The sequence below is a fragment of the Ovis aries genome, chromosome X (genome assembly GCF_016772045.2).
Source record: "Ovis aries strain OAR_USU_Benz2616 breed Rambouillet chromosome X, ARS-UI_Ramb_v3.0, whole genome shotgun sequence".
Classification (NCBI taxonomy): Eukaryota; Metazoa; Chordata; class Mammalia; order Artiodactyla; family Bovidae; genus Ovis; species Ovis aries.
Window position 1 is genome coordinate 31,897,819 of NC_056080.1, and position 17,915 is coordinate 31,915,733.

At 38.6% G+C, this 17,915-nt stretch overlaps 1 protein-coding gene across 9 annotated transcripts in view; it reads right to left on the minus strand.

Annotated features, from left to right (window-relative positions):
* The window catches only part of DMD (dystrophin), a 2,668,835-nt gene that overhangs the window by 1,534,770 nt on the left and 1,116,150 nt on the right, over positions 1-17,915 (minus strand). For all 9 annotated transcript variants that reach the window (XM_060407875.1, XM_060407877.1, XM_060407874.1 and 6 more), the window contains 3 exons: positions 17,738-17,839; positions 17,503-17,610; positions 1,513-1,692 (listed from right to left, as the gene is read on the minus strand). In XM_060407875.1, the coding sequence (XP_060263858.1) occupies positions 1,513-1,692; positions 17,503-17,610; positions 17,738-17,839 (390 nt within the window). The remainder of the gene's footprint in view (positions 1-1,512; positions 1,693-17,502; positions 17,611-17,737; positions 17,840-17,915) is intronic.

Consider the following 17,915-nt stretch of genomic DNA (forward strand, 5'->3'; position numbering starts at 1 on the left):
AATTTGATTTGAAAAGATGGAACTGTGTTTTAAAATTATGTATGTTGGCTGATCATTTAAATTATATATTTTAGGAGCAATGTTTCAAATTTCATTTTTTCATCTTTCAATAAACATTTCCTAAATGCTGCTAATCAGATGCCAAGTCTCAAAAAACAAAATTCCCTGCACTGTCTCACAAGACAGTAGATATAAGCCTAAAGCTATTGAATATGGTTTTAACAAGGGTATTTGCACAGTGCACTGAGGTATGAACTGGGACCAATTAGTAAAAGTTAGCCTGTATAACACAAAACAAAATGGCAGAATGTATTAAACACTATTGAACATGATGTTAATTTTTGAATGACTTTCCATGATTCCACCATCAACCATATCAGATAATAAGAGTTTCAAGTTTAAAAAATACTCCATTAAAAAATATATTACCAAAACGTTCACAATTCTTAACAAAAAACCACATGACACTACAAGTATAACATAGATGTTTTCCTAATATACAACCTATATGTGTTAGTATAACTTGGTTGCATGATTTTAGGAGTCAACAGTCTATGGCAGAAAAGCCACTGATTATAACCTCACTTGCACTAACTGAAAGATATCTTTGGTGAAATCAAAGATCGTGGACCCCAGTCCTGCTCTTGTCATTGACTTTCCTTGGACAGTTCACTTTTCCTCCCTAAACTTAATTTTCTCATGTGTAAAATGCAGAGGTCAATTAATGGCCCTTATTATTTCAGGGATCTATGATTTGGAGTTAGACTGTGATGACACAGTTTCCTACCATGTTGTCTGACTGTCTAAGTTGCTCATCCTCATTCCCATTGAATTGGAAAGGATTATCATCTAAGGCTGGAGAAGGAAATGGCAACTCACTCCAGTATTCTTGCCTGGGAAATCTCATGGACGGAAGAGCCTGGTGGGCTACAGAAGAGCCAGACACAACATAGTGACTGAACCATCACCCTCCTATAAAGCAATAACGAGTTCAGCCCACCAGCACTCATTCCTCCACCTCTCCCACATTCTCCAGTGTCAAAGGTGACCAAGAGAACCATCTTTATTATTTAATTGAATACTTAGCAAGGACTAATCCAGTGACATCCTCTGTAGGGTTACAGTATCACACTCTCATTGCAGATTTCAAAAATCTCAAGTATAATTTATTGTAGGTTAATAAAGGGATCCAACCAGTCCATTCTAAAGGAGATCTGCCCTGGGTGTTCTTTGGAAGGAATGATGCTAAAGCTGAAACTCCAATACTTTGGCCACCTCATGCCAAGAGTTGACTCACTGGAAAAGACTCTGATGCTGGGAGGGATTGGGGGCAGGAGGAAAAGGGGACGACAGAGGATGAGATGGCTAGATGTCATCACTGACTCACTGGATGTGAGTCTGAGTGAACTCTGGGAGTTGGTGATGGACAGGGAGGCCTGGCGTGCTGCGTTTCATGGGGTTGCAAAGAGTGGGACACGACTGAGTGACTGAACTGAACTGATTATCACTAACCTGTGCTGAACTCTTTTCAAGTTTTTGGACTAAATTATCCCAGCGCTGGGCAAAGTTGTCCAACCATGCTTCCATCTTTTGGGCAACCAATGTATTTTTCAGTGTTGAAAGGAGATCTTGGTTGAGTGAGCAGAGTTTGTCCATGGTTTGCTTTTTCTTTTCTAGATCAGTTTTTAAAACCTGTTAAAAAAAGGAAGAACACAGACTAAGCCTTGGTTACATTTTAAAAAACACTGTAGTTCAATCTGCTTTTGCATGCATTTTCCCATTTGTATAGACATGAAAAGATTATAATTCTGTCTGCAAAAGAACAAGAGTTCATAAAAATATAAGTAGAAAATTATAATCCAAATAATGTTCCCAAGAAGCTTAGAGAGAAATAAAAGTCAGATGCAGAATAAATACTTTTATTTATTTTAGAATAAATAAGGAGTCAGAGGCATTTATGAGTTACCTGAACATTCTTGAAGAAGTGTCAGGGGAAAAAAAAAAGTAATGTTGGTTCAAAAGGAAAAACAGAGATTGACATATGGAAATTACTTTTTAATATTTGGAGGTGTTCTAAAGTGAAAGGTAGGGCTCTTGGATGTTAGTGAATTTCCTCTTAATTTCTGATAGAATTCAAATGAAATACCACATGCCAGGAGTACTGAAGAGAACATGGTGAATTGAGAAGATGAGCATAGCTAAGGGGCCTTTCCAATCTGAAATGCTGTGATTCTTTGAATAAATTTGCTATTTTTTTTTATTTCTATGATTTGTACATACTTTTCATTATTCAGATACAAAAACCTTGTTATGCAGTTTACTGACTTTTACATTTTTTAGCATCTGTTATTCAATTAACATTCAGCTATTTGAGCAATTATCTTCTAAAGCTAATTTTAAAGCCCATTAAGTAATAGAATAAAGTAATTGAGTATGGCACAAATCCTTTGGAATTACTATGCTTATTTACTAAATGCTTATGTGTTTTATGAAGTATTTTTATATCATTCATATTTCCAAAGTTCCTAGGAGCAATGGAAGGTTACACATGCTCTTTGGTTGATAGAAAATGAATAAACAAAGTGGCTTGTGTGAAATTAGTAGATCAGGACAGCTTATTCTTTCATTTTACCCATTAAGGTCACCCTAGGCTTTGGGAAACCCCATTTCCATCTCCCCAATGCTAGACCCTGATTTAATTTGTAAAAACAGACTAAGAAGAAAGAAAGGAGAGAATTATTTTATGGACGTTTTACCATCTTCTCTCATTGGCATCAGCAAGTGTAATGAACATAAACTAAGCTGTGAGACCTATCTTTCCAAAATAAATGCAAATTTATTTAAGAACAACTAACATTGCATATGGCAAATAAATGAGCATGAAACAGATGCACCAATTGCTCCTGAACTGAAGTATCATTGACAGAGAGAAATCAATATATGCCCACCCCCTGCAAAGGACACTTTATGTAGCTCATTTTGGCATGCCACCTGCATTGATAGCTCTGGACTGCAGACGGCTCTGGTGTCTCCTTCAATTAGTTCATCCTTTTCTCAGAATTTGCTTCACCTGGTGTTCTTTATATTGCAGTCTTACTGCGAGCCATTTTTAGGGAATAAAAGCAAGTTTTGAAATGCATTTTTAGTTTCTCCTCAATAATTGTCTTTTCACTATTTTTCCTAAGCCTGAAAGAATGCAATAGACCAAAATATACAAGCTGAATTTGAAGAAGAGGAAACAATTTCCATCGGAAATTTATGAGTAGTCTCCTGTTACCTAAAGAGGTTTTCTTAGATGATCTATAAAAGTAGTTGGATACACAAAGAGATTTAGTGGCAAATGACATGGAGCCTCCTGTGTTAACAATCAACCAAAGAAGAAGCACTTAGTGAACATACAAAAATAAAGGGGAAATTTCCCATTAAAGAATATAATTAGGGATAATAACTCAGGTAAAGTAAAAACAGCATTATTATAAATTGTGCAATTATCAAATCAGTAATATTTTTACCCAAATCTGTATGACAAAAACACTGTACTAGCCAAGGCTTCTATCTGGTAAATTCTAGATCTAGTTTGTCAAATGGTGATAGCAGGATAGTAGTTTTGCCTCAGTGTGTTTCCTCTGTTGGCTCTGAACCACTCTCTCTCCCAGTCTTTCTTCATCTCATCAAGTTCCTGAAGTACTCTCACACCATAACTAACAAGAAAAAAACAGGAAATCCATGGTGGTGCCAGATACAATGCATCACAGTAATGAATTACCTTCTCCCATCTATCCTTAGACAGAAATTATTCTAACCTTGGATTTTGTGTATATTAAATAACTACAATTTAGTTGTTACTCAATTTTAGTGTATTAAAAGGACATATTTCTGCATCCTAAGAATTGATTCTAGATCTTTCAGTGCCAGAGAGCTAAAGTTCTAGAAAATTCAGAAGGCAAAAAGAAGCTCTAGAAAATGTGTACAAGGCAGAGATCAGCTAGGCTTTTGAAAGAAGAAATATAATTTATTTTCATAGAAGCGAGGTACCTGGACAAACCTCCAAGGTAAACAGGAAAGAACAGCCAATAAATCAGATAGGACAGCAGTAGAAATGGGCAAGTAATAGATAAGCTGCTCAAGGAGACAAGATAAACATGCTCTATATGGTCAAGGTTAGATGATTTGAAGTGAAAGGAGGATGTATGCTTGCAAAAAGCCCACAAAGTCATCAACTTATGCTCATCAGATGGATACTTCAGGGATCAATGCCAAGATAATTTCTCATAAACTGGCAAAACTGAATCCTGTACCTATTTTATGAGTAGTTTTCTATATGTAAGAAGTATTCTGGTGGCTCAGTGATAACGAATCTGCCTGCCAATGCAGGAGACATGGGTTCAATCACTGGATTGGGAAGATCCCCTGGAGAAGGAAATGGCAACCCACTCCCATATTCTTGTCTGGAGAATTCCATGGCCAGAAGAGCCTGGCGGGCTATAGTCCATGGAGTCTCAAAGAGTCAGACACAACGGAAGCGACCAAACAACAACAAGACAGAGTAATCTAATTCTTTCTAATCACCTGTTGTTGTAGATTGATCCACTGTGTGGGTTTCTCATCTTAAGGGAGCACAAGAATCCCCAGGAAGGCTTGTGAACTGGAAGACTGCTCGGCCCTATGCTTCCAGAGTTTATGAATCAGTAGGCCTGGGATGGGGGCCTAAGGATTTGCCTTTCTAAGGAGTTCCTGGGTAATGCTGCTAGTCTAGGGACCACGCCATGAGAACCACTGATGCTATCTGGAGGACTTCTTTGAGGGTGATTACCAAAGCTGAGGTTAAATTATCAAGTCCTGGTGAAACAGCACTGTTCACAGGGATTTGCCAAGCTCCCATAAGTACTCTGTCCCTGCCATCTTATCTTGCAGACACTTGATAGTGACCTAAGCCCACAGCATTCCTGTAGTCCCTGCACACCACACTCTCTTGGATCATCAACTTTCCCAGAGTTGTCCTTTGCTGGCAAATGCCACAGCAATAGTACTTTTCCACAGAAGCCAGTTTCTTGTTAATTTGGGCCTTCCAACGAGAGCCTACTTGATTCTTCCAGTCTTAGAATTCACCTCAGTTTCTTCTTTCCTTTGCTTTTTATTCTTTATGCCAAATAAAAACTCAATTTGGATGATAGAACAATAATAAGGCCCACATGATTTGGATTAAAAAACGTATCAGGAGGAAATCAAATACTTGACTCCTCTTCTCTCACCTCACATGAAAAGTAGGAGAAAACCCCATGGGTTATTAGTGGTAATATTTCAAAACAAATTACTTTGATTGTAAATAAAAGAGAGATTTAGCACACTGTATCTATACCTAGGTATGTAGTAGGAACTGGTGACAGATGGTACCTGTTTTGGGTCTCAGATTGTGACATATTTTAATGAACATTAAATTCTTACTCACTGCCTGAGTCAGCAGGGGAATTTTACCTCAAATTCTAGACCAGCTGTCAGGTTTTGTTAATTGGCTTAAACTATCAAACGGTAAGACATACAAAACATATTTTCACTTTGTTCACAAGTAAAGTGACATAATTTGAATTTTAATCATATTGGAAAATTATTGAGACTTCGCTAAGAGAGCATTTTCATGGCCCTGGAGCTAGCAATGTCTTTTTATATAAAAATGTCAACATTGAGGCACATGATTATTCAAAACAAAAATTTTCAACTGCAGTTATTTTTCTGTCAAAGAATCGAATGTGATGAATTCTGAAACATCTTAAAAGTCTTGGACCTGAGTCTGGATATCTTGGTGTTCACTTTAACTCTGCTACTAATCTATGACTTTATGCATGCCAATGTGTTTTCTTCTGGGCCTCAATTTCCTCTTCTGAAATAATCTTGTCTGTCTCCTTGTTTTCATGCCCAGTGCTACTTGCTGCTGCTGCTGCTAAGTCGCTTCAGTCGTGGCCGACTCTGTGAGACCCCATAGACGGCAGCCCACCAGGCTCCCCCATCCCTGGGATTCTCCAGGCAAGAATTCTGGAGTGGGTCACCATTGCCTTCTCCAATGCATGAAAGTGAAAAGGGAAAGTGAAGTCTCTTAGTCCTGTCCGACTCTTCACGACCCCATGGACTGCAGCCTACCAGGCCCCTCCGTCCATGGGATTTTCCAGGCAAGAGTACTGGAGTGCTACTTAGTTCAGTTTTAATTGGCCTCCTTACTATAAAAAGTCTTACTACCAAAGAGTGCTCTGGAAATGCAAATACGATTGTTATTCAGCTCCCAATGGCTCCCCATTAGTTTCAGAACAAAATTACAAATGTATCACTGATATTTTTGCACTGTTTGATAGACAGATTACTTTTCTGAAATCTGTCTTCAGTAGTGATATCACTCAAAAAGCACATTCTCTGAGGATTCATTTATATCAATGAGAAGCTAGTTTGTAATAACAAGTAATACATATGTGAATCTATTTTAAATTAAAAGCTTATAGAAAATTAGTCACTATGGAGCCAAAAATGTATGATACATTTATGTAAAGTTATGAAACATTATTTACAATAGATCATTGTTTTGTATCACAGTAAACATCACATTAGCATTTAGTAGAATTGATCAAAAATAGAAAAGAAATCCTAATTATGCAATACTTTACTTGAAAAATCAAGCTCTTAATAAATATTGAATTGGCCTCTCCCTTACTTGAAAATAATAAAATTCACAGTTGAAGAGAAACTTTGTAGATTTTTTTAAAATTCCATACAGTTCAACTCAAACTGAAATGTCTCAATGAACCCTGATGTCCCCTTATTGCCAAAGTTTGTTAATCCCTTAAAACATATGGGTGCTATAATCACTGCCCCACCTGGGGAGGGTGTGCTCACCAAGCACCTGGTTGCCTGAGCTGCTCGGAACTGGGAAGGGCACAAAACGCAGGCCCAGCTGAGTCCGTGACTTTGTAGAGTACCCGGGAACCTGAGTGGCTTACACCTGGGAAGTGACCACAACCCAGTGCCAGCTTTAGACAGTTACTCTGCAGAGTAACCTGGAGCCTGAGCAGTGTAGACTGGAAAATCACACACACCGTGAGTAGGGGCAAACCCAGTGTGGCTCAGACCCTGCGAGCACTCCCCCCACATGCCAGTGATATTTGTTTGCAGTGATCCTCCCTCCCTGCAGCACAACTGAACAAGTGAGCCTAAATAAATGACCACTTTCACCCCCTTGTGTCAGGGCAGAAGTTAGACACAAAAGAGACTTGCAAACAGAGAGAGCCAAGATAAAGAGGGAATCACTTTGGAAGTGACAGGTGCAACAGACTAAAACACTGTAGTTAGCATTGACTACACTGGAAGGGACCTATAGACCCTGAGAAGAAGTATAAGCTGGAACAAGGAACTATCTGAAACTGAACTGACCCCACACTGCCCTCAACAGCTCCAGAGAAATTCTTAGATATATTTTACTATTACCATTTTCCATTTTTAAAAAATTTTTTAAGTTCTTTATTACTCCTTTAATTTTCCTTTATAAAACCTACTATTACCTTGTAAAAGAAAGACCCTATATGTAAAGCAAATTTCATATTTTTATAACATTTGTAATTTTGTTTTGTGCTTTTAATATTGTATTTTTGAGAGTCTAAACTCTACTCTAGATTTTTAATCTCTGCTTTTTGGTATTTGTTATCAATTTTGTACCTTTAAGAATCCAATCTTCAATACCCATTTTTACTTAGGAGTGTGATTACTGGCTTGATTGCTCTCTCCCCTTTTGACTCTCCTTTTTCTCCACCAGGTCACCTCTATCTCCTCCCTCCCCCTTCTCTTCTCTGCTTAACTCTGTGAATCTCTTTGGGTGTTCCAGGCTGTGAAGAACATTTAGGGAACTGATCACTGGCTAGATTGGTCTCTCTCCTTTTTACTCCCCCTCCTCTCCTCCTGGTCACCACTATCTCCTTCCTCCCTCTTCTCTTCTCTTCTCTTCTCTTCTCTTCTCTATGGAACTCCATGAACCTCTCTGAGTGTTCCAGACTGTGGAAAGTAAGTAGGGAATTGATTACTGGCTAAACTGCTCTCACCTCTTTTGATTCCTCCTCTTCTCCTCCTGGTCACCTCTATCTCCCTCCTCCCTCTTCTCTTCTCCTTGTAACTCTGTGAATCTTTCTGGGCGTCCCTCACTGTGGAGAATCTTCTCTCCATTAACCTAGATGTTTTATCAGTGGTGCTGTAAGGATGGAGAAGTCTTGAGGCTACTGTAAGAATAAGACTGAAAGCCAGAGGTAGAAGGCTTAAATCCCAAACTTGAGAACACCACAAAACTTCTGACTCCAGGGAACATTAATTGACAAGAGCTCATCCAAAAGCCTCCATACCTACACTGAAACCAAGCTCCACCCAAGAGCCAACAACTTTCAGAGTAAGACATACCAAGCTAATTCTCCAACAACGCAGGAACATAGCCTGCATTATGTGAGCACAGAAATACAGGCAGCCAAAAGTCACACCAAACCCATAGACACCACAAAATTCACTACTGGGCACTTCTCTGCACTCCAGAAAGAAGAGATCCAGCTCCACCCACCAGAACACTGAGGCAAGATTCCCTAACCAGGAAGCCTTGAAAAGCCACTTGTCCAACCCCACCCACAGGGAGGAACCTCCACAATAAAGAGGAACCACAAACTTCCAGCATAAAGAAAGGCCATCCCAAACACAGCAACCTAAACAAGATGAAAAGGCAGAGACATATTCAGCAGGTAAAGGAACATGATAAAAGCCCACCAAACCAAACAAAAGAGGAGGAGATAGGGAGTCTACATGAAAAAGAATTCAGAAAAATGATAGTAAAATTGATCCAAAATCTTGAAAACAAAATGGAGTTACAGATAAATAGTCTAGAGACAAGGATTGAGAAGATGCAAGAAAATTTAACAAGGACCTAGAAGAAATAAAAAAGAGTCAATCAATAATGAATAATGCAATAACTGAGATCAAAAGCACTCTTGAGGGAACCGACAGTAGAATAACTGAGGCAAAAGATAGGATAAGTGAGGTGGAAGATAGAATGGTGGAAATAAATGAAGCAGAGAGGAAAAAAGAATTAAAAGAAATGAGGACAACCTCAGAGACCTCTGGGACAATATTAAATGCCCCAACATTCGAATCATAGGAGTCCCAGAAGAAGAAGACAAAAAGAAAGGCCATGAGAAAATACTTGAGGAGATAATAGTTGAAAACTTCCCTAATATGGGGAAAGAAATAGCCACGCAAGTCCAAGAAACCCAGAGAGTCCCAAACAGGATAAACCCAAGGTAAACATCCCAAGACACATATTAATCAAAATAATGAAGATCAAACACAAAGAACAAATATTAAAAGCAGCAAGGGAAAAACAACAAAAAAAAATCACAAAGGGATTCCCATAAGGATAACATCTGATCTTTCAATAGAAACTCTTCAAGCCAGAAGGGAATGGCAGCACAAACTTAGAGTTATGAAAGAGAAAAACCTACAACCCAGATTACTGTACCCAGCAAGGATCTCATTCAAATATGGAGGAGAAATCAAAAGCTTTACAGACAAGCAAAACCTCAGAGAATTCAACACCACCAAACCAGCTCTTCAGCAAATGCTAAAGGATCACTCTAGACAGGAAATACAGAAAAGGTGTATAAACGCAAACCCAAAACAATAAAGTAAATGGCAATGGGATCATACTTCTCAATAATTACCTTAAATGTAAATAGGTTGAATGCCGCAACCAAAAGACAAAGACTGGCTGAATGGATACAAAAACAAGACCCCTATATATGCCGTCTACAAGAGACCCACCTCAAACCTAGGGACACACACAAACTGAAAGTGAAGGGCTGGAAAAGATATTTCATGCAAACGGAGACCAAAAGAAAGCAGGAATAGCAATACTCAGATAAAATAGACTTTGAAATAAAGGCCATGAAAAGAGACAAAGAAGGAGACTACATAATGATCAAAGTATCAATCCAAGAAGAAGATATAACAATTATAAATATATATGCACTCAAATAGGAGCACAACAATATGTAAGGCAAATGCTAACAAATATGAAAGTGGAAATTAACAGTAACACAATAATAGTGAGAGACGTTAGTACCCTACTCACACTTATGGATAGATGAACTAAACAGAAAATTAGCAAGGAAATACAAACTTTAAATGATACAATGGACCAGTTAGACCTAATTGATATCTATATTGATATCTATATCTAAAACAATGAATTTCACGTTTTTCTCAAGTGCACACAGAACCTTCTGCAAGATAGATAACATCCTGGGCCATGAATCTAGACTTGGTAAGTTCAAAAAAATTGAACTCATCTCAAGCATCTTTTCTGATCACAATGCGGTAAGATTAGATGTCAACTACAGGAAAAGAACTATTAAAAATACAAACATATGGAAGCTAAACAACACACTTCTGAATAGCCAACAAATCACAAAAGAAACTAAATATGCAAAGAAATGAATGAAAATGAAAACACAACAACCCAAAATCTATGGGATTCCCCCGACTAAGGTCCATCTAGTCAAGGCTATGTTTTTTCCTGTGGTCATGTATGGATGTGAGAGTTGGACTGTGAAGAAGGCTTAGCGCCAAAGGATTGATGCTTCTGAACTGTGGTGTTGGAGAAGACTCTTGAGAGTCCCTTGGACTGCAAAGAGATCCAACCAGTCCATTCTGAAGGAGATCAGCCCTGGGATTTCTTTGGAAGGAATGATGCTAAAGCTGAAACTCCAGTACTTTGGCCACCTCAAGCAAAGAGTTGACTCATCAGAAAAGACTCTGATGCTGGGAGGGATTGGGGGCAGGAGGAGAAGGGGACGACAGAGGATGAGATGGCTGGATGGCATCACTGACTCGATGGACATGAGTCTGAGTGAACTCCGGGAGTTGGTGATGGACAGGGAAGCCTGCTGTGCAGTGATTCATGGGGTCGCAAAGAGTCAGATATGACTGAGTGACTGAACTGAACTGAACTGAAGGGGAAGGTTCATAACAATAGAAGCCTACTTCAAGAAACAGAAAAAAAATCAAATAAATAACCTAACTCTACACCTAAAGCAACTAGAAAAAGAAGAAATGAAGCACCCCAGGGTTAGTAGAAGGAAAGAAATCATAAAAATTAGGGCAGAAATAAATGCAAAAGAAACAAAGGAGACTATAGCCAAAATCAACAAAGCTAAAAACTGGTTCTTTGAGAAGATAAATAAAATAGACAAACCATTAGCCAGACTCATCAAGAAACAAAGGGAGAAGAAATAAATCAACAAAATTAGAAATGAAAATGGAGAAATTACAACAGACAACACAGAAATACAAAGGATCATAAGAGACTACTATCAGCAACTATATGCCAATAAAATGGACAACTTGGAAAAAATGGACAAATTCTTAGAAAAGTATAACTTTCCAAAACTGAACCAGGAAAAAATAGAAAATCTTAAGAGACACATCACAGGCAAAGAAATCAAAACTGTAATCAGAAATCTTCCAGCAAACAGAAGCCCAGGATCAGATGGCTTCACAGCTGAATTCTACCAAAAATTGAGAGAAGAGCTAACACCTATCCTACTCAAACTCTTCCAGAAAATTGTAGAGGAAGGTAAACTGCCAGACTCATCCTATGAGGCCAACATCACCCTAATAACAGAACCAGACAAAGATGCCACAACAACAACAACAACAACAACAACAACAACAAACTACAGGCCAATATCACCGGTGAACATAGTGCAAAATCCTAAACACAATTCTAGCAAACAGAATCCAAAAACATATTTAAAAGATCATACATCATGACCAAGTGGGCTTTATCCCAGGGATACAAGGATTCTTCACTATCCACAAATCAGTCAATGTGGTACACCACATTAACAAACTGAAAGATATAAACCATATGATTATTGCAATAAATGCAGAGAAAGCCTGTGACAAAATTCAACATCCATTTATGATAAAAAGCCTCCAGAAAGCAGGCATAGAAGGAACATACCTCAACATAATAAAAGCCATATATGCTAAACCAACAGGAAACATTATCTCCAAAGGTGAAAAATTGAAAGCATTTCCCCTAAAGTAAGGAACAGACAAGGGTGCCCACTCTCACTACTACTATTCAACACAGTTTTGGAAGTTTTGGCCACAGCAATCAGAGCAGAAAAAGAAATAAAAGGAATCCAAACTGGAAAAGAAGAAGTAAAACTATCACAGTTTGCAGATGACATGATCCTCTACATAGAAAACCCTAAAGACTCCTCCAGAAAATTACTAGAACTAATCAATGAATATAGTAAAGTTTCAGGATATAAAACCAACACAGAGAAATCCCTTGCATTCCTATACACTAACAATGAGAAAACAGAAAGAGAAATTAAGGAAACAATTCCATTCACCATTGCAATGAAAAGAATAAAATACTCAGGAATATATCTACCTAAAGAAACAAAAGACCTATTTATAGAAAACTATAAAATACTGGTGAAAGAAATCAAAGAGGACACTAATAGATGGAGAAATTTCCCATGTTCATGGATCAGAAGAATCAATATAGTGAAAATGAGTATACTACCCAAAGCAATCTATAGATTCAGTGCAATCCCTATCAAGCTATCAATGGTATTTTTCACAGAGCTAGAATGAACAATTTCACAATTTGTATGGAAATACAAAAAACCTCGAATAGCCAAAGCAATCTTGAGAAAGAAGAATGGAACTGGAGGAATCAAGTTGCCTGACTTCAGGCTCTACTACAAAGCCACAGTCATCAAGACAGTATCGTACTGGCACAAAGATAGAAACATAGATCAATGGAACAAAATAGAAAGCCCAGAGATAAATCCATGCACCTATGGACACCTTATCTTTGACAAAGGAGGCAAGAATATATAATGGAGAAAAGACAATCTCTTTAACAAGTGGTGCTGAGAAAACTGGTTAACCACCTGTAAAAGAAGGAAACTAGAACACTTTCTAACACCATTCACAAAAATAAACTCAAAATGGTTTAAAGATCTAAATGTAAGACCAGAAATTATGAAACTCCTAGACGAAAATGTAGGCAAAACAGTCTCTGACATAAATCACAGCAGGATCCTCTATGACCCACCTCCCAGAGTAATGGAAATAAAAGCAAAAATAAACAAATGGGACCTAATTAAACTTAAAAGCTTTTGCACAGTGAAGGCAACTATAAGCAAGGTGAAAAGACAGCCTTCAGGATGGGAGAAAATAATAGCAAATGACAAAGAATTAATCTCAAAAATATGCAAGCAACTCCTGCAGCTCAGTTCCAGAAAAATAAGTGACCCAATCAAAAAATGGGCCAAAGAACTACGCAGACATTTCTCCAAAGAAGACATACAAATGGCTAACAAACACATGAAAAGATACTCAACATGACTCATTATCAGAGAAATGCAAATCAAAACCACAATGAGGTACCATCTCACATCGGTCAGAATAGCTGCTATCCAAAAGTCTACAAACAATAAATGCTGGAGAGGGCGTGGAAAAAAGGGAACCCTCTTACACTGTCAGTGGGAATGCAAACTAGTACAGCCACTATGGAGAACAGTGTGGAGATTCCTTAAAAAACTGGAAATAGAACTGCCATAAGACCCAGAAATCCCATTGCTGGACATACACACCAAGGAAACCAGAATTGAAAGAGACACGTGTACCCCAATGTTCATCGCAGCAGTGTTTGTAACAGCCAGTACATGGAAGCAACCTAGATGTCCATCAGCAGACAAATGGATAAGAAAGCTGTGGTACATATACACAATGGAATATTACTGAGCTATTAAAAATAATGCATTTGAATCAGTTCTAATAAGGTGGATGAAACTGGAGCCTATTATACAAAGCAAAGTAAGTCAAAAAGAAAAACACCAATACAGTATATTAACACATATATATAGAATTTAGAAAGATGGTAACAATGACCCTATATGTGAAATAGCGAGAGACACAGATGTAAAGAACAGACTTTTGGACTCTGTAGGAGAAGGCGAGGGTGGGATGACTTGAGAGAATAGCATCGAAACATGTATATTACCATATGTGAAATAGATTGCCAGTTCAGGTTCGATGCATGAGACAGGGTGCTCAGGGCTGGTGAACCGTGATGACCCTGAGGGATGGGATGGGGAGTGAGGTGGGAGGGGGGTTCAGGATGGGGAACACATGTCCACCCATGGCTGATTCATGTGAATGTATGGCAAAACCCACAATATTGTAAAATAATTAGCTTCCAGTTAAATTAAAAAAAAATATGGGTGCTATAATCAATGCCATTTTGTTTGCTTTAATGTTTTTCTTATTTTCCAAAACATGATATAAGCCCCTTCTATGTGAGGATAATTATTTCTTGTGCTACTCTTGTATTTCTCAGAGAATCTAATTAAGTTTATTTTAGACATATTAGATTTATGAAACTTAAGTTTATTCTAGAACTATACTATTTATAATTTTACAGAACATTCACAGGTACTTTTCAGTGCTATATTTTAAATTTTTACTATAATCTTATTCCAGGTATGTTATACTTTTTCAAAGAGTACAATCCTATTTCAAAACACAAAGTTCAAACTTTACCTACATATTATAAAATTATCAATATTTATGTCCTTCCAAAATTCATATTTTGAAGGCCTAACCTTCCAATGTTATCATATTAGGAGGTGGAGCTTTGGGGAGGTAATGATGCTTAGATGAGGTCATGACAGTAGGGCCCCCATGGTAGGATTCTTCTTGTGTGCTAAGTCGCTTTAGTTGTGTCTGACTCTTTGTGACGCTAGACTGTGGTCCACCAGGCTTCTATGTCCATGGGATTCTTCAGGCAGGAATGCCAGAGTGGGTTGCCAGGCTCTCTTCCAAGGGATCTTCCCAACCCAGGGATTGATCCTGAGCCTTTTATGTCTCCTGTGATTAGTGCCCTCATACAAAAAAGAAGGGATACCAGAGCTTCCTCTGTCTCACCAGGAAGAGGGCCCTCACCAACAACCAAATCTTCCAGCACCTTGATATTGTGCTGCCCTGTTTCTAGAACTATAAGAAATAAATATCTACTGTTAAATTCACCAATCTGTGGCAATTTATTACAGCAGCACAAGCAGACTAAGATAGGAATTGGGAACAAGAACTGGTGTCTCTTGTAACAAATACCTAAAAATGCAGAAACAGCTTTGAACTGGGTCATGGGTAGAGGGTGAAAGAGTTTTGAGGTACATGCTCGAGAAAGTCAAGATTGCCATGAAGATAACTTCGAAGGGCAACTCTGGTGAGGACTCAGGGAGAAAAAAGGAGAGCTGGAAAGAAAGTTTCCATCTTTTTAGAGAATACATAAATAATCATGAATAGCATGTTGGTACAAATATGGATGGTATAGGCCATTCTGTTGGGGTCTCAGACAAAGTAAGGAACATATTGGCCAAGGGAGAGAAGACAATCCTTGTTATAAAGTAGCAATGACTGAGTTGTGTTGATGTTCTAGTATTTTGTAGAAGGTAGAACTTGTACATGATGAAACGGGATATTTAGCTAAGAAATCTGATGTCTTTGGGAAATATTTGAGCAAAGTGTGAAAGGAACATCATGGTTTCATCTGAATGCTTAAGGTAAAAACACAAGAAGAGAAAAATCAGTTGAAGAAGGAACTGTTTAACAAAAATGAACCGGAACTTACGGATTTGGAAAATTTTCAGTCTATCCACACTGGGAAAAAAAAAATGTGAAAGGATGTTTAGATGTGAACACTAACGGGTGTGGTTGATCTACTATTTGATGAGGATATTAGTGTGGATGTGAACCAGGGACCTAATCGGCTCTCTGATCAGAAGCCGAGGTACAGATGTATACATTATGGATACATGAATATGAAGCCATGGATACTGTAATATACTAGTAGAAACTGCCAGCTGGGACTAATGGAAACAAAGAAAACTGGATGGATTGAAGGAAGGCTGTGAACACATGCATTCTTCCCATCAAGTAAAGAGAAGAATGATATAGGTGATACAAAGACATCAGGGCCGCCACCCCTACCGTAGGCCCAAATGGCAGAGCCAGTTCCTCCTGGGTTTCAAAGGGTGGGGCCACCTCTCAGGTTTGGGGGGGCAGGCATGCACGATGCCACCACCTAGTGCCTCAGGAGCAGCCACGACAGGGAGTCCTGTGAGTGGGACTGCAGCAGAGAGCCATGTGGGTGGGCAGTGCACTGTGATGCTGAAGAGGCAAGGCCATATTGTGGAATTCTGGGGGTGATGGTGCCACTTTGGCGGCCCTGGAGTGCAGAGAATCAGTCCAAAGAGGAATGTTCTCGAGCATTAGGAACGTACAGAATTGTTCTTGCTCTGGTTTAGACTTACGCGTGGCCTGTCACCCCTTCCTCCTTTGCTGTTTTCCCCTTTTCGAATGGAAAGACCTATCCTATACATGTCACATCACTATTTTGGAAGCATATAACTAGTCTGGTTTCACAGGTTCATAGTTGGAGAGCTCAGCCTCAGACCTTGAGTCTTATTTGATTTAAATGATGAGACTTTGAACTTTACAATATATGCTGAAGAGTTGATATTGGGACTATATAAGTTATTTTGGGTCTGTTCAGATGGGATAAATATATTTCGCATGTGAGAAAGACACACATTTTGAGAGTCCAGGGGTGTAATGATATGATCTAAATGATTGTGTCCCCAATATATATATACCCTCCAATATCATGGTATTAAGACATTGGGCCATCGGGAGGTAATTAGGTTTAGATGAGTTTATGACAGTGAATAATTTATGACACGTGAAGAGCTGACTCATTTGAAAAGACCCTGATGCTAGGAAAGATTGAGGGAAGCAGGAGAAGGGGACGATGGAGGATAAGATGGTTGGATGGCATCACTGACACAATGGACATGGGTTTGGGTAGACTCTGGGAGTTGGTGATGGACAGGGAGGCCTGGCATGCTGCAGTTCATGGGGTCACAAAGAGTCGGACATGACTGAACGATTGAACTGAACTGATGACAGTGAAGCCCCTATGATGGGATTCATGACCTTGTAAGAAAAGGCAGAGACACTAGAGTTTCTCTTTCTACTATGTGAGGAGAGCAATACTATTTGTTGTTGTTCAGTTGTGTCTGACTCTTTGCAACCCCATGGACTGCAGCATGCCAGGCTTCCCTGTCTTTCTCTATCTCCTGGAGTTTGCTCAAATTCATGGCCATTGAGTCAATGATGCCATCCAACCACGGCATCCCCTATTGCTCCCTTCTACTTCTGCCTTCAATCTTTCCCGCAATCATCTTTTCCTATTTTAATTAAGACAAGTAACAATATAAGAAAAGAGACTGATATAAGAAAGAAAAATGAATATTATGTTTAAGATTTAAACATTAGAAAGACCAAATAAGGATGTTAGTAGAGACTACTTTTTTAAAAAAATAATATCAATAGCTAAAGAATACATACGGCCAGTTTTTGAAGACTTGATAACATTTCACTTTGATCCTTAAAGCCAGTTGTGGGAATCTTGTTCACTGCATCTTCTTTATCTGAAAGCCATGTACTAAATAGGCACTGAAAGAAATAAAATAATTTCAAAAGAGAAAGAAGAATAATTATTAAAGTACATCATATATTTGTAGGTACCCATTTAACATCTCTCCTTCTCTTTCACTGATACACTATCCCCCATGTAACTCACCTGCTCTTCAGTAAAACGTTGCCATTTGAGAAGAACATCCTGTAAAAGAACCCAGCGATCTTCAGTCCACCTACAGATGTTTGCCCACCGATCTCCCAGTACCTGGGGAAGAGAAAACCCACCACAACATCAGCAAATGCTTACCTGTTAACTGAATTTTATTTAAAAATGGTCTGAA